The sequence below is a fragment of the Cuculus canorus genome, chromosome Z, assembly GCF_017976375.1.
Source record: "Cuculus canorus isolate bCucCan1 chromosome Z, bCucCan1.pri, whole genome shotgun sequence".
Classification (NCBI taxonomy): Eukaryota; Metazoa; Chordata; class Aves; order Cuculiformes; family Cuculidae; genus Cuculus; species Cuculus canorus.
The window spans coordinates 3,129,635-3,154,568 of NC_071441.1; the positions used below are offsets into that span (position 1 = coordinate 3,129,635).

The 24,934-nt window shown below is 35.0% G+C and overlaps 1 protein-coding gene across 4 annotated transcripts in view; it reads right to left on the minus strand.

The window, feature by feature from the left end:
- The window catches only part of CPLANE1 (ciliogenesis and planar polarity effector complex subunit 1), a 65,316-nt gene that overhangs the window by 25,358 nt on the left and 15,024 nt on the right, over positions 1–24,934 (minus strand). For 2 of the 4 annotated variants that reach the window (XM_054054232.1, XM_054054230.1), the window contains exons 15-38: positions 24,107–24,271; positions 23,167–23,340; positions 22,082–22,310; positions 21,707–21,840; positions 20,470–20,687; positions 20,005–20,169; positions 19,303–19,441; positions 18,806–18,915; positions 17,057–17,218; positions 16,239–16,347; positions 15,578–15,884; positions 14,205–15,132; positions 12,853–13,016; positions 11,787–11,923; positions 11,132–11,214; positions 9,908–9,990; positions 8,361–8,429; positions 6,639–6,828; positions 5,774–6,031; positions 4,835–5,578; positions 3,795–3,961; positions 2,394–2,520; positions 1,381–1,435; positions 230–331 (exon numbers count right to left, since the gene is read on the minus strand). In XM_054054232.1, the coding sequence (XP_053910207.1) occupies positions 230–331; positions 1,381–1,435; positions 2,394–2,520; positions 3,795–3,961; positions 4,835–5,578; positions 5,774–6,031; positions 6,639–6,828; positions 8,361–8,429; positions 9,908–9,990; positions 11,132–11,214; positions 11,787–11,923; positions 12,853–13,016; positions 14,205–15,132; positions 15,578–15,884; positions 16,239–16,347; positions 17,057–17,218; positions 18,806–18,915; positions 19,303–19,441; positions 20,005–20,169; positions 20,470–20,687; positions 21,707–21,840; positions 22,082–22,310; positions 23,167–23,340; positions 24,107–24,271 (5,019 nt within the window). The remainder of the gene's footprint in view (positions 1–229; positions 332–1,380; positions 1,436–2,393; positions 2,521–3,794; positions 3,962–4,834; positions 5,579–5,773; positions 6,032–6,638; positions 6,829–8,360; positions 8,430–9,907; positions 9,991–11,131; positions 11,215–11,786; positions 11,924–12,852; positions 13,017–14,204; positions 15,133–15,577; positions 15,885–16,238; positions 16,348–17,056; positions 17,219–18,805; positions 18,916–19,302; positions 19,442–20,004; positions 20,170–20,469; positions 20,688–21,706; positions 21,841–22,081; positions 22,311–23,166; positions 23,341–24,106; positions 24,272–24,934) is intronic. The other 2 variants (XM_054054231.1, XM_054054235.1) reach the window with 2 other exon arrangements.

A 24,934-nucleotide genomic window follows, 5' to 3' on the forward strand; every position in this document is an offset into this window, starting at 1 on the left:
GAGATTCTTACATAATTGCATCAGTAACACTTGTATTTATAATTATTTAGACTAGTATTCTATAATTTATATTCCAATAATTTCTGATTTAATACCTATTGAAACAAAAAATCACAGCATGGAAAACAGCTTTTCCCTTTAAAAACTTACTCCATTTTGGAAACTGACCAAACATCACAGCTCACAAGAAGCAATAGCAGAAATGGTTGGTCACACAGGTAGTACTTACCTGGGTGTGTATTTGTACTTGCATCTTTAGTTTCTGCTATTTTTTTTCCTGCAGAAGATATGTGATGTACCTCTGAAGCAGTAGTCGCTTCTCTCACTGTGTCTAAAACATGATAATACATATTAAATTATTTCTTTGCATTCTGACAGATAATTTTAACCTTTCTTCAAGCATACTTCATGAATGATTTCAAGAAAAGTTTGCACTACCTGCCTTGTGTGAATACCTAACTGTGCTGAAACTTACAATGCCAATCCGAATTAAAATCAAGGCTCAATTTGGACACTTAATTTTTAAATTAAATATTCTACGTGCTGTACAATAAGAACTTATTTTATATTTTAAAAGGGGAGGAAGATTTTGTTACGTGTACCTTAATTTGTTATGCTTCTACGAAGCTTTGCAAGCCAGTATTTCTCTGAGGCCAAATTTCAGAGAATGGGTTGCATTTTGTCCTCTGTTAGGACTCAATGTTGTGCTGAATTAAATGTACTAGAAAGAACTAAAACTTTCTGTAGGCATAGCCTTAATTTTGTAAGCTAGAAATATTGCAAATATTCACTTTCTTTTGAAAGAATCTTAAATTTTGTGTAATTAGAATATTCAGAGAAGTAAAATTGGACTGTTATCTTTTAAAAACAAATAAACTGATTTAAAATTTGAAAGCACTGTTTACAGCATTTGTCCGATGAATCACACAAACCAAAATCATTATGAGCCATAGTTACTGAAATTCATTCAACACACTGTTCTTATCTAATTAAGTCCATTGTTTATAGACATAAATACAAAATTATTGCCTATTTTTAAGAAAAGTTATATATAAGAAAACTCTTACAATTTTCAGAATTATTCTGAGAGTACAGAAAACTGATATGAGATCTTAAATTTTTTGCACCTCTCTCCCCACCAATCCCCTAAAAACTGATCATTCGCAAAAAAGACTGAATATCTGATGTATATCTTGAAAGGCTTTCTTAATTTTCAGGGTAATGATCCCATAAGCCCTTATACTGAATTGCCCACAGACCACACAGTCCAAGTTTTTAACACCTTGATGACTACGAAGTTTTCCTTTGAAATCTAACAAACTTCTGCTCCTTGATTTACTTTATTTGAGCACTCAAAGCACTAAAAAGACTTGTACTTGCCCATGGAAGTGAAAATACCATCTTGAAGGTAAGATGTAGACTTCGCTTGTTGATCCTAACATAATGAGAAAAAGAATGATCTTAAAAAAATAGTTCCAACGCAAATTAAAGACTTTCTTGATGCTGTTAACTTTTCTACTTTGAGTAATGATCTGAGAAAAACAAAACCACAACAATCTAATGTACATTTCTTACGCCCTTTTTTAATTCTTCCATTTCATTCCAACTTAGTGGAATTACTGTGGCACATTCTTTCCCATATGGGCCTTGGGATTATCCACAGAAACACAAACTCCTCATTCTTCTTCAAGTGTATGCTACCTCTGCTCTACCATAAATAACATCCTACAAGTCTGGTGAGGCTCTCCAGCTGCTGTGCTGGACAGGGAAGTCTCAAAGAAGGTATGATATGGAGCAGAATTTGAGCCTGCTGCCCTGGGTAGTGATCTAGGTTTATATCTGGTAGTGTTCCAGCTTGAAATCTAGTACTTGCAAGCAAAAGCAGTATCAAAAAGGCTAAGGCGAACCAACGGTAGAAGCGCACAAATCAAAACACAGCTTGATGAAAACCTTCTCTTCACAGTTTCCAGGCTGAGACAGAACTGAGTCCTTGTGCTCCCCATCCTCACTCTGATACTGTCAACATCTAGCCTCATGGGAAAAGAGTAATACTTGGGTCTCTTTGCCTAGTAGTACTGCTAGGCTAAACATAATTTTTTGTTTTATTTTTAAGCAATTAGTGTTTGTATATCTTTTTACTTTAACTGTACGAACAGACAAATATCCTATCAAAATACATAAGTTCATATCCCAGGAAAAACAAAGCAACCTTGGAATTATTTATAGAAATAAATCTCTTGTTTACAGGGAAAGCAATATATGAATGAAGGATGTATACACTTTCTAGGCTACAGCCTGGAAGGGATTTACAAGACTGTCCTGGTTTACAGTTTCCTGCTTCTTTCTTTCCTGTAAATACTTGAATAGTCAAACAAACAAAAAATTTTCTGTACCCTAGTCCCTGATTCAACAGCCACCACTGCATCACTAATATTGATGATGGAGTCATCTGGGCAGAAGGACACACTTGGTTTCTTCTTTTCCTCCTCTTCCACTTGTTTCTTTTCACGCCTCTTTTGTCTGTTAACGTATTAATTACAAGTAAAAAGTAAGAACTGCACTGAAATAACAAAAAAATCTATAACTGTTTCCTAAGAAATACTACTATTAAGAAATATACACTGAAATAAACGTGGAAAAGACAAACACAACCATTGCATACACATCAGCTCAAAGCACAACTTTTGCCTACCAGAAATCTACACAGAACTGTTGCAGGAACTCACAAAAACCTGTAACAATCACATCAAAATCTGTTAATTGTCTACTAAACTATTTATATCAAACACCACAAACTGTATAACATTCCATATCTATATTTTGTGTAGAAAAAAATAATCACCGCTATATAAAATGCCCGTAAGGAATCTGTATTGAATACTCCAGCACGAAACAAGCTGCTGCTACTGTTGAAACTTTTTCATTAACTATTTAACTAAAAAAGTTTTAAAAGTTGTATACAGGCATACTAAGCTCCAGCTGCAGTTTTATATGTATCAATTGTTTTTTAACTTTAACATGAAAAAGTCATCTCAGAGTCTGTGTTTTCCAACTGCCAGAGTCAAACACAACATCATCAGAAGCAAGCGTTCTGTTCTAGATGCAATGATGCCATTAACTCTTCCACGGAAAACACAGATCGGTGAAATGTCAGGAATCTATTGACACATGAAAATTGAATAAAGATATGCATGTAGCTTAAATAAATCGTTTTCACTGTTCGTGCAATCAATTAATGAAGTGTAAACCAAATTTCAAACATAAAGAATACTGTACCTACCACGTATGTTACATGCATGCCAACAAAATAAAATATCTTGTCTGCAGGAATTTTTCTAATCACTATCTGGGTTAAGAAACAGAGCCTACATCTTGAATTATATTGAAAAAGCATAGCCCTTTCTTTACTGAAGACTACTACCAACAGTGACGTTATGCAGTGTGTAGTAGCCTATCAAGATTCATTACATAACCAGCAAAGCATTTCACAAACAGTATATAACAAACAGCATATAACAAATAGCCAGATGACAAGAAGACTTTAAACCACAGATATTGGGTATGAAAAACATTTCCTCTTGAATCTTATTCCTATTAACCTTGTAGCAGCAACAACTCCTTCATCATGCCCTAATGCCATACTCCTCCGGCTGTGTCTTTGCTATTTGCTATTTTATTCTTCTCCAAGAGAATTACACCCAAATCTCACTTTAATTAAGGTCCTGTAAAAACTCCCACTGATTCTAAGTCTGTAAGTCTTTCAAAATGAAGACCCACTTAAAAGTTTGGCTTGCCTTTTTCTATTATTCTGCACATCCCTTAGTTCAAATGGTTCAACATCAGTTTTTAGTAACTGGATAGGTTCAGTTTGCTCTGGTCCAAAGGAAGTACTGGGCACAGTATGATGCTGGTGGCGTTGCTCAAATGCAATGAGATCTTGAAGTGGAATGAATTTTGGTGCCTGAAAGCATTCAGAGAGAGAAAGAAGCATAAATGAAACAATGATAGAGGAAACAGAGAGGGGAACTCCAGTCAGGTTGGATGTAAAGAGCAGGTCCAGTTTGGATCTCAGTGATAAAAACACAACTCATGTAGCAAATCCTAATGAAAATGAAAATGTAGCATTAAAGGCATCAGACCAGAATGTCAGTTAAAGCATGTTAATTATTTTCTGAAAATAAACTCAAAGATATGAATTTTCTCCACAGAATGTATTTCACTAATATTTGAATTTCTAATGCATGCAGTTGAGGATGAAGGTAGGAACCATGCATCATAGACAAGGACTGAGGAAGTATGTTTCAAGGAAAAACATTTCTATTCTTTCCAACTGGAATGCACTAGGGTATGAAAGTCTATCAGAACAATATTTTTCAAAACATCAAATTCTAAAATCCAAAAGATAGGGTTTTCTTAACAAGCCTTTTAGCATCCAATTTCTGCCCTGCAAAGGAGGATTTCTTACCGTATTCTTTCTATTTCTCTAAATAACTCTATTTACATTTCTGTAAAACTAGAACTATGTTTTACCATATTAATATTATCCAGTATTTTAGACAGTAAATACCTTATATTCATTACTAATGGTTACTCATGTGCTGAAAGTTGATTAACTATGGAAAGAAGAATCAACTAATGTTAAAAACATATCCAAGCATGCAGCCTGCCTCATACTGACATGCAAGTAAGAAGGTAACATAGTTCCAAATTCCTTCTCATAGCTAAGCTTTACAATAACATAGTCTGGAAACATTAACTTATTTTTCAGGAATAAGAAACCATGAAACTGAAAACCCCATAAAACTTGTAAAAACTTAATGCTAAAATCCAGTACCTTCTTTTTTTGAGGTAAATTAACATGGAGTAGTGATATTCCTGTGTACTGTTGGGTTTCTCCACAGTCAGTCTCCTTTGTTGCAGGTTTAACAGGTAATAAAGTAGTAGTGACTGGCTGCCTTACAGCTGGTGAAAGTCTAGGCACTGGGTCAAGGTGCAACAGTGGAATACCACCCAGGTTCTGAGTGATCTGTGGTTTGTCCATGTTCACATTTGCAGAGAACTGCTGCTGAGGTGAAACACCTTGATGTCCTTCATACTGATCTAGATTCAGGTGTTTGGGAGGTCCTTTATGCGCAATTTCTGCCCATCTTTTCTCTTCCTTGTGCATTTGCCCTGGGATCTCAGGGTCATATCTACTCATGTTCAAATCTGCTTTTGACTCACTCTTTCTTGTTGTGTATGACGACTGATGGTTCTCTACGGAATCTGATGAACTCCAAGCCACTCGTGGCACTGGGGGTGGTCTAGCAAAAGCTGATGTCATATCTACTGGATATAATAGTGCTGGTTTGAAACGATAACCTGATTCAAGCTTAAGCAAGGGAAATCCATTTGAGTAACTGTTTTTTTTTTCGACAGGGATAAACTTTGTTTTTTTCTGGGTGCCTGAGGAAGGAGCTAGGAGATGAAGTGGTTTACTAAGTGTTGAAGAATGCAAATCTTGAGATGGTGGTATAAATCTTGTTTCTTTATTGTGGCTTTCTAATAGGCTTGAAGAAACATTCACGTCCAGCTGATTCTAAATCAGAAAAGCAAACAAAACAGCATTTAGAAGTACCTTAAATTAGTAATCATGCAATAAATATGCACAAAAAAGTTATCAAATCTTTTTCATCTAGAGCAATCACTACAAAATCATTTCCTAATTTAACACAACAGATAACATATCAGATATACCGAACACCTCTCATAAATGACACTTCAACACACTTACTTTTATACCATCATTGTTGCTTTCATCTCTTAAATTATTCCCTGGTTGAAAATCGGAGCTCTCTTGAACAAGTTTTCCTTTATCTTCTTGAGTGGGCAGCTGTGTTTTCAGAGAGGCATTGCCTTCGGCAGTGTGTGAAGGCTTCATTCCTTCCAGGTGAACAGGCTGATGGTGTTGCAAAATTTGTTGCACGTTTGGCAGGTTGGCAAAGGGTGACTGCACTATTTGCATTAAACTCAAGAAGTTGATTTGCTGTAGCTGGATACACACACACAAAACTAACACTGTAATCAACTTTAACAGAATCATAGGAAAAATTCTATGTCTAGGCTATGTTAAAACTGTCCGTTATTCTGTTAATACAGGTGACAAAATAAACAACATTCCAAAGATTCAATAATGATTCAGTTGTATGATAGTTTATTGTACTGGACTTAAATCTTTTAAGATTCACTAACTACCTGCCACGGACAGGTTACACTAAAGCAAGACAAACTCATTTCCTTGTTTCTGAAGTCTGAGTAAATGTAAGGTGACATTGTCTCAATGTACTAGCAAAAGTTAAATCCTAGCACAGCTGCAAACTTATTATAGCTTCAGAATTTTTCTTAACCTATGCTATTACAGCACACTGAGTTATGTGAACTAAAGCATACTTAAACTTTTATTATTATATTATTAATTTTCTTGAGACAAAAGCAAGAGTTAAGTCTAAAATAAGTTTTCGCATTAGTTTACATCAAACTGGAAATCTCTTTCAAAACCAACCACCAACAGAATACCTTTAAAAGAGCAATTATCTCCATTGTTTTAAATAACACAGTTCATACTGTAAACATTATTTTCAATAATGAGAAGCTCTCACCTGAACTAACTTAAACATTTCATCTTGGAGCATCTGAGTGACAGTTTCTGATGTGTTTGGTTTCTCTTCTGTAGGGACTTCATTGACTTTTTGCTTCTTTGCACAAACGGAAGTATTAGAGGCAATACTTGACACAGTTGACACAACAGTCTGAGAAGACTGATGATCACTTAGAGAAATCTCTCTGTTACTTAAGAAGGAAAAGAATAAAACTATGAAAAACATTCATAGTTCAGAACACCTGTGTCAGTTTGTCTTAAACCAACCCAGGAAATTTTAAATGTATCTTCTTTTCTAAAGCATAATTAATTTGTAGGAACAATTAAATAATTAGCGCTGCACAATCTTCACTGAGGAGTATGTAAGAAATCTTTTTCCTAACGCTTCCTGATCCACTGAATTTTCATTACAATAATTCATTACTGAATTCATTACAGTAATAAAGATGTAAGTTCTATCTGATTTTTCAGTCAAAAAGGTACTTGAAATGTTATCGTCACTAGAGGTACAGGCAGAAAATGACGATTTGACAGAAAGGCCTATTTAGTCATAAAACAAAACAGCTGAGAGGAGTGGAGACAGGTATTTTTAGCTGATGGCAGATTCAATTTCATTCAAATAATTAAAAACATGTATTCATATACAACAACAGAACTGCAGACCAGAAAACAATTAACACTAAAATAATATGTACCAGATAATACAATATATTGAATTTTCTCACAGATATAATTAGATGTTTAGGTAGGTAAAGACTCTTAAGTAGATGGAGTCCTTAAATGAACAAGAGAAGCCTAGGACTTACACAAAGTTATAAAGAAACTGAAGGACTTTACCTACATCAACAGAAAATGACCAGAAAGACATTATCTTATTTAAGAAAAGTGCTAACACTGCTACAGGTACAGGCAAACTTTGTATTTTTCACAGCTGAAGTGCAGCATGTGAAGAATTACAAGCATAAAGAAAGAGCTTATGAATAATACTAAAAGAATTTTGGATATGAAATAGGTGTGAAGAGGCACAAGAAATCTTTTGGAAGGCTATCAAACTGTGTAAGCATGGCCCGAAACCCTGAAAGTTTGAGAAAAGTGTTTTTTAAAAAAGCTGGCACAAAAAAAATCAAGAAGGAAACAGTTTAGAGACACGTGGAAATGGAGTCCAAAGGGACAATCAGAAAAAACTCATAGAGGACTGTTCTAGAAGCGAAAACTTGAGATTGACTCCTGATGCCTTTACCCAGTTCAAACTTGTTGCCTGTTTACAGAAATACTATAAACATATTTATGTACCCATTCATGTGTATCTAGTAGTTGCTGTAAGACCTGTAAGTTTTAATAATTCTATAAAAATATGACACTAAGTTTATAATGCTATTGTTCAGGTGTTTTATGCAACAATATATCTTTCATAGTATTAGTATGTAATTGTAATGATTCTGTCTGGAACCAGAGAACAAAACTTCTCTTGAAATCTGGTAGCTCTGAATTAACGTGTTTGATTCACATGATAGTCTGGACAACACGCCAGAGCATATGCTCCTCAAGAATTACAGTACAAAAAGGTTTCAGGAAAGGCTACTTAATAGTACAGTTTGCAGATACTATATGTTATACCTGCAAATACTTTGTAATGAAATCTACATATCATGTTACTTCAGACTGAAAATTTAATAGGGATAGTCAATTTTTTATTATATAAGACATTCTAGCTTTATTTTACCTGGGAACTTCTGGTTCTTGTTCTAAAATGAAGGAGTGACAAATGGTGCCAGTAACAACCTCAGTCATGCTATAAAGAAAGAAAAAATCAGTATGGTAAATATTACAATAATATGTTACACTGTTTAAGATACACTTATATATACGTGTGTGTATATGTATGCACACATCCATATAGAAGTATTTTAATTAATATGAGATAAAATACCTGAGAACCACCTGATCAGAGCTATACTGATCTGCACTGCTTCGATCTGTGCATTACAGTGCAATTTGAGCTGGCAAATATTGACATTCATGCTTTGTCTCCTTAGCAATCAGAAACTGACTCAAACAAAAGCAGTGAATAGGTTCTGGCTATTCACCACAAACAGCAGGCAAAAAAAAGAGGTTTATCTGAGTTGACAAAACAAGACAAAATCCAATTTAAGCAATACTGTTAATAGCATCACTTCCTTCCTATAAAAAAAAAAGTCAGTATCATCAGAAATACCTGAAGAACATCTTATGTGCAGTCATTTTTGTTTCTTTCAAAATAAAAATATAGCAGTTTAAAATAATTGAGGATTCTAAACATTTCTACAAGTAAACCATTCAAAAGTTTTTCACAAACATTATATATACACAGGGTTATTTATTTATTTATTTATTGCTTTTACAATTAATAAGACCCTAAATATTAAGATGTCCAGGCACTTTATATCAGAGGAAGAGGTTTCATTACTAGAAACATAGTGGATTCAAGAAGAAAGCTAATTGAAATAATAAAAATAGGTTGACTTTTTTTGTCACTAAAACACATGAAAAAAATCTCAAAACTGTCCTCATGGTATAGCAAACCCTGTGTTTTCAGAATGTAGCTTCTTCCCTTGAAAAAACAGAGAAATCAAACTGAGTAGTAGTCTGTTCAAAGAGATGATGTGACAATAAGGTTTATGGACTATTTCTATACACATTATATTACATATGTAGAGATATTTTAAAATACGTGATTTAAAAAAAAATACAAATAAGTAAATTTCTCAAGGTGTCTAAAACACCTCCCTCCTCCTTTCAGGAGCTAATAAGCATATTGTCCATATACGTTTTAATTTCACCTTCTGCTTCCAAGGCACCAAACTCTGTTTTCTGTGCTAGGTAACAGATTAACTGTTAAGAGTTTCCTAGAACAACAACTCTCTGACTGTACTTAGCCTGAAGATTATGCTCCTATTTCAGGTCTGGAGAGGAATGGTGTTTCTGAAAGCTTTTCCAGTTATACTTTATCCTTTTCCCAAATATAAACTACAACTTCCCACAAGCCACACCTCTTTTATTTCAGCATGACTAAAATAACCACTCAACAATCCAAGACTTTGCATATGTGAAATTCCTGCTCCAGTGGAATAGAAGACAATAGAAATTTTGTTTCAAACTACGAGTCTGTTGCTATAATCAACAAGGAGAACCCATTTAGACTCCACTGAATACCATAATTAACAAAACTACCTTAGATTTTTAAGGAAAGTTAAATAAGTAATTACAATAATAAAAAAAAAGGTCTCTTACTGATTCAGCTCAGCCTCTTCTTCCTTTCTTTCTTCCACCTTTTGATCCTCCTGGGGATTATCTACATCTGAAACAGAGTCCTGCTGGAATACAAAAATTGCATCTGAACCTGTAAATTTTTATAACCCCCTTCTGGTTCAATAAAATATTATTTTACTGAAAAAATCTGACTAAAAAATAATCAAAATTATATACCTATCAGAAGACAGCTATAGATCAGAAGTCAGTATATATCCTAATGATTCTTTTGAACATCTTTGGTTTAAAGTAATTATTATGAGTTTTTATTTTCAAATTCCTATCTATATAGTAGACTGGATGCATATGCTGCTAAGGTAGCACTCCCAGGTAAGGATGAAAGTGTGGAAACAACCCTATTATACACAAATTATCTATAAACTAAGAAACTGAAACAAATGCCACATTTTAAATGTCACAGATTCACTACAGTAAAATGCATTGTGGAATTGAAGATGACAATATATTTATTGTTTCTAACCCCACTAACAACATAGAACCTACAGTAATACAGGCAAGTAAGATAATGGCATTGCAGTTCATATTTCAGCATAATACCCCTTAGCTGATTTCTGAAGAAGGAGACCTATGACTGAAGATGATGCATGAAGAAACAAGGTTTGTTTAAGATCCAGACTATGTTTTCCAGCAAGAGCAAAATAAACATCTTTATATATTTCATTTGAAAACAAGCAAGCATTCAAACAAATAGTACTCTTTATTCAATCAGCCTGTGACACCTTCAGAGGCAACACACAGTTTTAAGACAAAAAAGTTGCTAATACAGCTTTCCAGTACAACAAAATACACATAAAAATCTGGTCTGTTAATCTGAAGATCATCTGGTGTTCTTTCTTTATTTATATGCTTCTGTATATATGTATGCATAAATAATCTGGTCTTTTTATATGCATTGTTATCTATTGCAGAGATTTCATGTAATTTTTACTTGTAACTACTATACATACATAGGCATATATAAATTTAGTTTTACAAACAACTAATCAGTTTTCTAAAGTGCTCACAGCAGATCTCACTTTATTATCGTTTAATTACTTGTGACTTTTATTACTGGTTTAAGCAGGAAAAAAATTCACTAATCCTAAATGCTTTAAGCCACCAGTTTCTTAAGCGTATGAGGAATTCAGGATATTTTGAAAAGAGTATTCATAGTAACTGATGCTTCTATGCAATAAAGCAACTTGCCTTTCCTCTCTGATGTTCTATAGGTTTGATCTTGACAGAGCTGTTGGAGCTCTTTGAAGTTTCATATGGCTCCTCAAAGAACTCTACAAAATAAACACAATTACTCTGTATCAGAAAAGGATGGGATATATAGCACTTTTATGTGAATTCTGTCAACTAGTCACACTGGTCCACTGTTTCTTTAGTGAGAAGAAAGAGACTAAAAGATGACTCGGCAAATTCAAAACTTGTGTTACTACTAGTGATGATGCATCCACCTGAAGGAACCAGGAGGTGAAAAAAACCCCGAGCTTATTGTCATGATAAGCTTAACCTACACACACTCAACTCTTAGAATTTTCAAGCAGTATTTTACACAGTTGCATGAGTATTTTTTTAATTAGAGTAAACAAAAGACTGAAATATACATTGGGCAATATACATGGTCCTACTTCTATAGCAAGAAGTTGCGTAAGTGAAAAACTGATCAGAAAGTCTTGAGAAAGCATCTGCATAACATTTAGATATAATATAAAACAGATACAATAATTTCAATAGAACAATGAAAATTCATTTATTTTTTTGTTAGACAGAGGGACATAAAACCCTATTCAAGCAGAACTCCTACTGTTTTATATGTCAGACCATAGTAAAAGGATATATCATAAAAACAAACCTTCTTTTTCTGATGTTACATGTAACTCCTCCTGAACAAAAGGTCTCACTTCATTAATATCTTCAGTCATATGAGGTACAGGATAATTCCCAAGATTATATTCCTTCTTATCAAAATATTTTGATTCTGTAGACATTCTGGTAATTGGAATTACAAAAGGTAAGTAACAATAGAAATAATTCCTTAGTTCAAGTATGCTGTTCCTCTGAGCTTGTATGCCACTGCATAATTGTAAAATAAACACCGTTGTGATATAATCAATATTCATATAAGTTTTCTCTCTGAATTTTACTTAAACCAAGATTAATAGTTTTTTTATATAGCTGTGATATTTTACTGACATTAATGCTACAGTATTTAAGATGGGCTGTTTCCAGAAATATTTATCTAACACATACAATGACTTCAAAATCTACTGCTTAAGATTACATTCATCTCCCTCATTAAAACTTTATTAAAAATAAAAATGTATGTCAAAGAAAACACCCAGCAATGTCTCAGTATACTCAAAGATCTTTTGTTTATTTAGTGCTGCAAAAGATGAAGCAATATGTCACAAAGGACTTCAGGATAAGGCATCTCCATCTTCAGAACTATGTAAGATATTAATAAATAAAATCTTTATTGCCCTTTCCACCTATTTTCTTAAATGCATACAGCTGAAATGAACAGACCTATATCATAGATCCTGGGAAAAACAAACTAATGTTGTGAACTCTCATCTTAATGCAAAGAAAATTACACTAAAGAGAGTGGAAGTTACCCAAATTCTTTAAGAAAACCATTTTATCAATCACATCAGAAAACTAGATTCCATTTCCACATCACTAAGTTTATAAATAACCATGCACAACTGACTTCATATGCAACTACAACATTGTTTTCAACCCCGAGGTACATCTGCTAATGCATTTAATCTGCTTCAGGCATCTGTAAACAATACGTGTGAGTTTGACTTTGCACTCAATTAAACATGTATATAACACGTAATAACAGTAAAACTGTTCATGCTGCTTAGCTGAGGAATTAAGACTAACTAGAGTTCTTAGGTTAAAAAAGAAATTACCCAAAGTCAGTTTCACAAAGGTCATCACAGGCTTGTACACTCTGGACATCAAGAGGAGGACTGACCAGTATGGAAGACCCTTCATCCACACTACTTTCTTTTTCTGTACTAGACTGGGCTTCTGACAGAGACGCAAATTCTTTCAAACTTTGATTATCCAGGCTCTATTAATAACAGTAACAATAATGAAAATTCACTAGTTAAGAAAGAAGATACCTGATACTTAAAAAAAAAAATCTCAAACAATTTAACACAGCATATTTATGCTTAACTTCAAATTGGATTTTTCTGTACTATAGAGCTGAGTAATTCTGGATTTACAGTTGCCTGTGGAATCTGAGTTTTGTCCCTTCTTACATTATGCGAAGCAACAGTCCTCTGAATTATTCAACGGAAACATAAATAAGAGAAATTTTTCAGTGTCAATGGAGCTACAACTGTCAAATACTTTATGTGACAAATACACTCTATGTAGAGATACACAGCCAGATTTTGCCTTGATCACATGCAGTACAAAACTCTAAAATTATCACTGAAGACAGTATGAGAGGCAAAAATTCATATATAAACACAGAGTTAGCACAAAATTTTGCCGTTACGTGGTGAGTAAAATACAGGAAGCATTAGTCAGTGCAAACAGAAAATACAAACCAAAATGAAAACAAAAATCTCTTTTGATATCAGAGAAGTGTTTTCCCTAAAAACGCCTACAACCCTCTTCCCTCAAATCCTTTTGTGAAGACTTAATTAAAGAGGGTAAGTGATCCAGACACTCCTAAATACAAAATAAACCAATGCTCATCAGGTTCTTCTAGCAAATCTCTTCTTTTACATTAACACACTCTCTGTGGAACAGTTCAGGACAGAAATTCCAAATTTCCTCTTCACCCATCTTAAGCTAGTTTAAATACTTCAGTTAGACTGTATCTGCACTGTCCTCAAAGAGAAATTACTTTAAATTCAAGTCTCCCCAAAGAAACTATTTCTTTATTCTTTGTCTTGGTTTTCCATACTTTATCTCCAATATTAGGTTACTTCGAAGCTGATGCCTAAAACTAGACAAAAGAGCTGAACTTGTAGGAATCTGCTCAAATAATGTGGTATCTAGATAAATTAGTTAGAATTTATATAGGACTTCCAAAGAGATCTTTAATCTCTAACAACAGGCTGCCAACAAACAGAACTACAGTATTCCTGTAATGTTTCTTTTCCTAGCAACCCTTCAAGTAAACTGTTAATCAATATTCCAGGCTTTATTGAGAACAGAACCACAGGGTAAAAGACGTGTGATTTTCTTTACTGGCATAACTAACTCACACAATTCATTAACACTTAACCGTCCACTTTCTTACCTTAAATTTTATGCTCCTTGCTTGAGATCCATCTCTGTGTAACTGTTCCAATAGCCAGAAAGAAGTAAGGACAGCAGCTGCTGATGTTTTCACATGTACCATCGGGAGAATTTCTTCTAAGGAATCTTGTTTATTTGAACCCCAGAGCAGTCTTTTATCAGACCACCTGATCATCCACTCGAGCAATTTTGCAATATTGCTCAACTTACCCATTAACTCTATAGTTAGTTCTTCTCCTGGTACAGTATCAACCATATCAACAGTTTTGTAAATGTATTGAGAAGTTGCCTGAATTTGCAAACTAGAGGAAGTATGGTTAGGAAAGGTGTGGCTTTCTGGTGCAACAGTGACTTCTTGATTGTCTCTTTGAGTTCTGTAAATTGACTTGCGTTTTAAACCAAACAATCCTTCATTAAATCCTTTCATTAGGTTATGTACAGAAGGTTCTGCTGTCTGTACAATGGACTGTACAATAGTTGGATTTTCCGAAGTATTTTCATTACAGACAGACGCTGTTGCAGGATCACAAGATACCAGGGCAACAGTATAGCAAGACCCTGCTCTAAACACACTTCGGCTTCTAGTTTTGCCTTGTCGACGTTTTAGTGTTGTATGAACATCAAAAAAGAGAGAGTTTAATTGATGCTCTCGAAGAAGTCTAGAAAAGCTAGTAAGAAATGGAATTGCAAGGTCAGTGTACCTTATCAGGTCTCTCTCAAGAACATAACTCAAAAAGAGTTCTAAAAAAATAACATATTCATCATCATCACGTTCAAATTCCCATGCACCAACTAAAGGCAAATTACAGTGATTATGCACATCTTTTCCATATATTTCGTCCTTATGTTTTGCTTTCCAGTTATGAGCTTTTATCTTGTGCGTGGTATTTTTGCTATATATTTCTCCTTGTCTGTGATGTTCATCATCCCTGTAAGACAACAAACATACATACTGTTGACACCAAAATCCATTTTAAGAAGAATTACATGAAAAACTAAATAAATGCAATATCAGTTCCTTTTCTTCCTCTGTTGTTTAAAACAGGGAAACCAACAACCCCGAATTTACAATACAATGTTAAGGTGGCAAATAAATCAAATGCAAAATCCGTATTTTTACACAGACAGGAACTCAGCAGTATCCTATATGAATCACAGCTGATAATAATTTATACCTCAATAACATATTAGTCATATAATAACTGAGATAACATTAGTAGTTCTAAAATTTGATAAATATGTCATTCTTTATTTCATAAATAACTCACAACAATAATTACCCTGTTTGGTGAAAAGATTATTTGAACAGTAAGGGATAACAGGGGTTTTTTTTAAATTTAAATAGAAAGCTTTCTCCTGCAACTTCTTTCATACCTTTGGATTGAAGGTGTTCGAGCTCTTGTTTCTTCAGTAAACAAAGGATCAGAAAGTGTATCTGCTGTGTCAGCATCACTGTATACCTGAGAACTCCCAAGATCAGTAAGCGTGCTTCCGCTTAGACTAGTGCCTACTGAAAATCTGTCATAACAGTGTTCCTCATCATCTGCTGCTGCCTCCTCTGCTGGCTCCCAGATATTAATTTCTATGGGGCCTATGTTCCTTATTACACGTCTCAAGGTCTTCAACCTTGCTTTTTCAGTAACCTGTATAACAACAGACATCATTTCTTCACTTCCAGCACCTACCAAAAGGAAAAAAACCAAGATATTTTAAATGCAAACTTCCCAGTTTTCAATTAGTCTCTCAAGACATGAATGAACTCTGAATCATCATAAATTATAGCCATTTAGAAATACAAACAGGAACTGATATGAAGTGAAGAAACACCATCAACATGGAAGTCAGGATATTCTATTACTGGTATAAGACATATCAGAAAGAAAATAGAATTTTCCATAAAACTCTCTTTGAGTTTTCCAACTGAAAACTATAATAATTGTTTTACACGTGGCACGAAAGAAGGTATCGTTACAAGTTAATAACTAGGGTAAAAAGAAAGTTCATTTAATATTTTCTGAGAAAGGACACACATTACCTTTAACAATACTTTGTTGGAATCGCTGCTGAAGTCCATGATATTTATCTCTTAATGGAACTCTTATATCTTCAGGTTTAGGAAATGCTTTTACGAAAATCTCTGCCACCTGCACAAAACAAAGTATCTTTTCAAACAGCTAACATAAAAGTAAGGTATAATTTTCAGTAGAACTTACACCACCAGGAAGTCTAACAAGCAGCTTTTACAAGATGATTTCCCTCTGTACTCGGCACTGGTGAGACCGCACCTCGAATACTGTGTTCAGTTCTGGGCCCCTCACCACAAGAAGGATGTTGAGGCTCTGGAGTGTGTCCAGAGAAGAGCAACAAAGCTGGTGAGGGGGCTGGAGAACAAGTCTGACGAGGAGCGGCTGAAAGAGCTGGGGTTGTTTAGCCTTAAGAAGAGGAGGCTGAGGGGAGACCTTATTGCTCTCTACAACTGCCTGAAAGGAGGTTGTGGAGAGGAGGGAGCTGGGCTCTTCTCCCAAGGGACAGGGGACAGGACAAGGGGGAATGGCCTCAAGCTCCGTCAGGGGAGGTTCAGGTTGGATATCAGATAAAATTCTTCACAGTAAGAGTCATTGGGTACTGGAACAGCTGCCCAGGGAGGTGGTCGAGTCGCCTTCCCTGGAGGTGTTTAAGGAACGGGTGGATGAAGTACTTAGGGACATGGTTTAGGGAGTGTTAGGAACGGTTGGACTCGATGATCCAATGGGTCCTTTCCAACCTTGTGATTCTGTGATTCTGTGATTCTGTGATTCCGATTACACTTCTGATAATCTCTATTGCTTTTGTTCTACCTTTAGTATCTTTTACCTTTTTCAGTGGTGGCAACTGTCCAAGCAGACTCAAAATTACATCTTGAATTAACTCTTCAACATTCATGAACCTGCAGAAAGGAAGCATTCGACAAGCCCACTCCACTGCATTCAGACAGTGCTCAACTGTGGAGGCATCACATTCATTCTTCTTCGGATCCTAAAAGAAAACACCTTGCTATAGAAACATATATAGATATGCTGCATATTGATATGCAACATATAATTGATATACACAATATATTTCAGCTAAATTACTCATACATTGCCAATAGTAATGATACTTCCCAGCAATGATAAACATCTCTAATTTAATTGCCGAACAGAGAAGTATACAATGCCAGGAGACAGATCAAGGTTGTAACGGATCATAATCATAGATTGCTTGGTTGGAAAAGACCTTTGAGATCATTGAGTCAAATCACACCTGTCCACTACTAAACCCTATCCCTAAGAATTTCATCTAGCCATCTTTTAAATACCTCCAGGAATGCTGACTCAACCACGACCCTGGACAGCCTCTTCCAGTGCCTGAGAACCCTTTCGATGAAGTAATTTTTCCTGGTGTTCAATCTCGAACCTCCCCTGGCACAACTTGAAGCTAGTCCTTCTTGTCCCGTCCCCTGTCACTTGGGAGGAAGAGACCAACACCCACCTTTCTACAACCTCCTTTCACGTAGTTGTAGACAATGATAAGCTCTGCCCCTCAGCCTCCTTTTCTCTATGCTAAACAACCCCAGTTCCCTCATCTGCTCCTAGGAATTGTTTTCCAGCCCCTTCAAAAGCTTCATAAAATATATAAACATATAAACATACACAACATATAACTTCATTAAATATATAACATATATTTAAAAAAAGAAAGGAGTTTTTTTTAAACAAGCTCAGAAAATAATTCTATTAACGCTCTGCTGAAGAGTCTGTTTTCCCATTTGTTTTTGAAAGCAAGATCTTTAAGCCAGCCAAGAGGATTTTAAGATGGATTAGTGTATTTTGAAACAGTCAGGGGTTTCCATCTTCTTTGTCACTGCTGGACAAAGCACAGAACAATCAGAATATTCTACTGTTTCATACAGAGCCATCTGGTTTATTTGAAACTTGATTTTTCTGGTGAAAAGAAATTTTGGACTTGTTTCAAAAAGAAAGGAACTGTTCACAAGGACAGTTGAATTGGTAGACAAGATAGAACAAAACTCAATAACTGTGCTGTTACAGAATATATGACAAGTTATCCCGCTAACAGTTTCTTTTTTTTCCTTCTTTGACCTTGATATTAACTGATGAGGGTATACGTACAGAACACAAGATTAAATTTTAACATTTTCATTATTCTTTTTGAAAATCATGTATCTTAACAAAGGGAAAAAAAACATTTTTGTGTGTGTGTTAAATATACATTGGTCAGGAAACGCCCAAAATATCTTAATCAAATGAAAAAAATACTTATTTACTTAGTAAATACTTGGGTAGAAAATAAGTGTGGAAACTATTGCTCTTCTAGCAGTATCTTTTCAGTTATCCAAGTTAAATACTAACGAGAAGCTCAACAGAAATACTATAAGAAAGATGTAGTTCGCATGGACAGCACTATTCTGTAGCATCAAATTCTGCACATTATAACATAGTGGTAATTCTGTCCTATTACGGAGATAAAAGTTCTCACAGAAATACGCAGAAGACCTTTAGACTTCTTCTTATAGATTTATGCAATTAAAACGTATCTTAACTATATTAGTAATATAATTACCTTATGATTGTTAATATTTTCCCTTGCAGTTTGGTACTGCCTACAGTTGTCAGATAATCTTTCACGAACATGAAGCATCCAACACAATGCACATAGCTCTCTGAACCAACCTATAACACAAACATGCAATATGGTGAGATTTTAGTTAAATAAATGAAATAAACTAGCTTGAAGAAAGGATTTAATACTATCTTAACTTAATTAAAGAAAAAAAATTACTCATTCTTGAGTTTTCAGTAGTGGTCTGAAGCTCATTAGTCCCACTTAGTGTTCATGTTCTTTCACATCTGTAACACCTACAATACGCACAACAATCTAAGACAGCAACTTTCAGATTAAGGGTTTTGGCAACTATCATAAAATCTGGAAAAGGAAATGTGTCTCTCCACACACAGCAGTATACTATTTCAAACTATTAAGTATTTCTTGGCACCTGTAGATTGTCACTTCTGTTCTTTTTTCCAGTTCTAAATTATTTTATCTTATTGCATACAGACCTAAAATCTTACAGGTAGTATCATCAAACTGATGCTTTCCAGAAGATGTAGATCTACGGAAAACAGTGCAGAAATTAGAGTAACGAAGCAAAGTCTCTGGGAATGGACTCAGCAAAGGAAGAGATCCTTTTATTCGAATCTATAGATAGTAAAAATAAAGAAATAAACAATAAAGATTGAAATAAAAATAAATTCAAGTTTTGTATGTATCACTACTATATGCACAGCCTCTCAGTTATTAGCAGAATACTGCCAAGGTCAATAAAATTCCCTTAAGCTCATTTTCCACTTTCTTCAAATAAGTATTTCGAAAATGATTTGAAGGAATATGTTTACAAAAAGTGCTTTTGTTTGCACAGTACTCATGATTACCAGAAATACAAGAGCAACAAAGTATAAGAACTAAGATCACAATTAAGAAACCAGTTTAATCCAATACAGTCCAGGCTGCTAGCAACCAAGGCAGACTAGATTTCCCTCTTGTTTCAGCTGGTACTTCTGATCACTTCCCCATGACAGCATTAAACATGTGACCATGCAACAAGCAAACAGAAGGAAATATTTGTCAGTCAGACTGCCTTCTGGTCCAGATCACTGTATGAACAATGGCACAGGGGCGTTGAGGGAAGGCAGTCACACCCCCCGCCTTCTGTAGAAAGTGCAATTGCAAGCTTGACAGTAATACTGAAATTAAATTCTTACTTTTTGCATAACTTTTCTTGCCCACTTCAGCTGTGCAACGTACCACTGTGCTGCAGGGCAGGAACAATGAGCAGCGCGGAAGAGTAAGATAATTCGCTGAAGGACTCCTGACACTTTCTGACGACTTTCTCTCTCAATTTTCAAAAGAATGTCATCACAGTCTTCCTAAAAAATGCAAATTCCAAAGCAAAATCAAGCCCCCAAATTAGAAAGGACATATACAATACGGAATCTCACCTAAACGTTTTTTTTTCTGCTCCTAATACTTCCTTTCTTCTTTATAGCAGGGATTTGTTATGGAAAAAAACAGAGGCACACATATTTATAACTATGGAACTAGGTAAGAAAATGAATGGACATGGAAAAAACAGACAGAAAAAAAAAGAAAGTAATCAGAATAAAGACCATGATTATGTCATAATATATTCAACAAAGACGCAGGAAACTTCTATTGTGCACACTTACTTCACTGAGAGAAGCTGGCTGAGGACAGTACAATGGTGGTGCTGGAAGATAAAGGCCATCTGGAACTAAACCACACAATTTTCTGCTAAGATCCTTGGCAGAATCCATCAAAAGCTGAAATGTCTCCGAGAGAATATCAGCACCTGCCATAACAGCTGCTTTCAGTAGTTCCTGTATTGAACTATAAAGAACATTTGCATCTTCTTCTTCAATGGGATCTATAAAATATTAAGCACAGAAACCGATAAATTAATTGACTCAATAACACACGGCCTTCATTCTAAAATTATGAAGCCACGGTCTTAGAATTTACGTTTGTCTATTACAATTATACATTGCATCTATTTGCCTTAAGAGAACATCTCACACATTTGAAAAGAGTATTCGATTATTAGTTTTAGTTTTTACATTAGCGTGGAATCTCTTGCCTTTCTAAACAGAGAACTGAAGTTTTCAGCCATGCATTTCCCTGGCACACAATTCTTGGCATACAATTTTGTGTCTCACCAAGGAGGCAAAAACTACGTATACCATTAATAATGATTATAGCAACTCTTTTACCAATAAGCATGATGATCAAGGAAAAAGAAATGTATTTGTTTCATCTCTCATATAGAATTACATGTTTTCCTATTAGAAGTAGCAGGAACTTTAACATATATCATTAATTGGGTCCAGAAATTGGCAGAATATTATAATCCTCTACTTTCTTTACTACCTCCATTTCTACTCTTCTTGCTTGTCCTGAAGTACATCCTGCCAAATCTTTCCGCTATCTATCATACTTACAGATTGTTATATACAGCATGTATATCTCTGTACGTGTAAATTTGAAATAAAATCTTTGGGAACAAGTACAACAGAACAATCTACATAGTGTCTGCAATATGGCTTACATAAAGATTAATTAACATCCACCTGCTGACAGGAAATTGAAATGTGGTTTCCAGACTCAGAGAAAGCGTGTAAGGAGTAAAGAGAGTTCCAGTAAATTTTCTGTAAAACGTAAACAAGGACAGGTTGATCTAGCCAACTGAGGGACTTGTGCACTAAAGTATTAAGTTAGGTTATGTGATGAAAAACTTGTACGCACATACAAAGGAGCACATTTGAATACATTATAACAGTAATGCACACATTGGAGGAGATGAGGCAATTGTTTCTTTTGAAGACAATAAACAGAATATGCAGTGAAATAACACGAAAAAAAACTACAATTATTTATAATTTTATGTACCTGTAAACTGCTTGAATTTAATACCTCCTGACGTTTCAGCAGTAACTGGCTGTCCTAACAAAGACTGTAACTTTTCCTGAAAAGTCTGCATTGGTGATAAGCTTAATGGCAGGCAATATTCTCTGGTTTTCAGTCTGAAAGTATTACAAGAAACTGTTCATTAACAACAAAGTAAAACCCATAGATAATCTAACAAAACTGTGTTTGAGAGCTTTTCTATGACAAAATAACTAAACTTTACACATCGGGTTCTACACCTACTAGGAGTCTGGGAATATGAATTTTTGAGGCAAAGGATATGCCTTGTTACAAAAAACTTCATGCAAACAACATTAATAACAAAATAAAGTATATTAACTCCAAGATCAAACTCACCTGGATAATTCATCAGAGTCCTGACAATACAGCTGATATGCCACACCAATTGAAACAGACAGTTTCCAGTCTCCAAGTCTGTGTGTTAACCACACAGCCTCTGGAATAAGCCCTCCAATAAAGAATAAATCAAGAGCATATTCAGCTGTCCACACAGATGAAAGGTTCTGGTCCCTGACAGCTCTGGTAACCAAACAGTGTTGCAGAGGAATAATACGAGCAGATAAGTCTGTGACACAACGAAAACAATGCAAACATTTTAAAGTTTAAATAAATTTGCATGCATAAATTTTAAATGAATCTGCATTCAGATGAATTATCTAGAATTCATACGTTCACATGCTTCTGGATTCATTTCAGTGTACAATTGCTCCTTCCTTTATGGGAGGCACATTATGGGGTTCTTCTGCAGCAGAGAGATGCAGCTCATGGTATGATTTAAAAGCAAGGTCAGAGTAGGCTATTTTTCTTCTTAAGAATGTGGGATATGAGGAGCAGCTGAGGGAACTGGGATTGTTTAGCCAGGAGATGAGGAGGCTGAGGGGAGACCTGACCACTCTCTACAACTGCGTGAAAGGAGGCTTTAGTTAGGTCAGTGCTGGTCTCTTCTCCCAAGTAGCAAGTGATAGGATGAGAGGAAATGACCTCAAGTTGCACCAGAGGAGGTTTAGATTAGGATTTGTTACTGAAAGAGGGGCCAAATTTTGGAAGAGGTTGCCCGTGAGTGGGGGAGTCTGCACCCCTAGAGGTGGACTTGGCAGTGCTAGATTAACAGTAGCAGTCTATGATTTTAAAGGTCTTTTCCAACATTAATTATTCTATGATTCTGTTCTGTGGATAACATAATTAAATTGCACACATCAATCTGTTAACTTTGAATACCAAAAATGCTATCAATAATCCAGAGATTCAAAACAGTAATCATACACATAGACACATATACCCCTCAAAAAAAGAATCTGCAATAAGTAAGTTATTTTATCTTTACAGTCAATGGTGCTGAAAAATAACAGACAGCATTGATATATATGTAAAAAATTATAAGAGTTAAGCACAGCAAATTATATTTCTCTTAGAGAAAATACCTTGAGTGATGTGAAGTGGGTACAGGATGTCAACATTGTGTGGGGGAAAGATATAAAGCAGCTGATTTGTGAAATAAGCAGCCATGAATCGTGCCATGGATCGAATCACAGCCATAGCAGTTTTGGTATCAACGTCTGTTACCATCCATAGTTCATGCTGGAAATACTTGGTATCTAAAAAAACAGACATCAATTCAAGATGTTTTGAGGAAAATTACTTCAAACTTGAATGCTAAAATTGTCTAATCACAGCTTATAAAACATTTTTTTAAAAAGAGCAAACTATGGTATTACTTAATTTCTTTACAAGCTCTCAGGACTTAAAGAGCTAACTCTTTTACACTAATACAGTAATTGTACATTATATTAATATGACTTTTATACTAGGTTCTTAATGACTACAGATGTACCTATAGTATCTAAATTCAGATCAGCACCGAGTCAAAAAAATCAAACTGTTTAAACTTGGAAATTGGTATTTCATATTCTTACTTAATAGAAAAAAACAAGAACAAGTCTTACAAGCATCTGCAAAACAATGCCACTGTCAATTTAGGACTGGTGGCCAATCTAAAATCCAAGATTTCATTATGTTGTAACATGATGTAAACGTGACATTAATATAAAATCATATCATTTCCTTCTTGCTTTTCCTTATCCAAAGTCCTTCCTTGAGCAGACTTGAACGTATGAACACTTAACAGGCCATGCTTTCACTATTAACTAACATGGAAAGTTGTCTAAACTTAGTCCAACAAGTGCAGCTGAAAGAACATCTGAGGATCAGAAAAAGATCTTTACAGTCACTGAAAACAGACTTCAGTCCAGTGTAAAGAGAAAAGCATGCTGTCAAGCGTGTGTGATGGCACAGAAATAAGAAGGTAGGTTATCCAAACGGTACCAACATACCTTATCAAACTTCTATGCAACATAAACATACCAGAGAATTTTTCCATGTGACTCATTGAGAGCTGTGATCGCCTTAGAATCTCTCCTACCAGATGATCACAGAGTCCTTGAGCCTCACACAAGTTGTATTGATACAGGTGGCAAAATAATATTGCAAGATAATACCTAGTCTGAAGAAAACACATCCTTTTTCCTCCTGCATTTAGAGAAAAAAAAAGCAGTCAGAAAAGAAATAATAAACATGAAAACAGACACAGCAGGTTTGAAAGTACTAGTTCTTCCTTCTCCAAAAACATATTTATATAAACATATACTCTGAGAAGGAGCAGACCTGAGGAGCAGCTATTGTACGAGTTACGATCCTCCCACAACCTTTACGTTATTAGCAACTTAACTCTCATCCACAACAGTTTTACTTCTAATTTTACTGAAGAGATCTGGCAGTTTTCAAGACAATACAGTGTATAACTGCTAAGACACGGACAATGTCAGGAGAGCTCAAGGGAGCCTAGCCTTCAAAGAAGGGATGCCTAAAACATGTTGAAATTGCCCAGACAACCATTAAGCTTCCAATACCCTGAATTCTTTCTGCATGAGGTATTCCTCATCATTAGGAGCCAGCAAAAATTTTTTCTCACGATGCCTGGGAAGAGACTGGAGTATGTGCTTCAAATCAACTCCTAAATAAACTCCTGCCACATACTATTTTGGTTTGTTTGTCTCTAAACACCAAGTATTTTGATTTTACAGCTACTAAAGGAATTCATTTTTTCACTTGTTTTTAATTTTCTCTTTCTTGCTTAGAAATAATATACCTACAGCTTTTCTGTACCAAGTAGTTCATAATCACAACAAAACT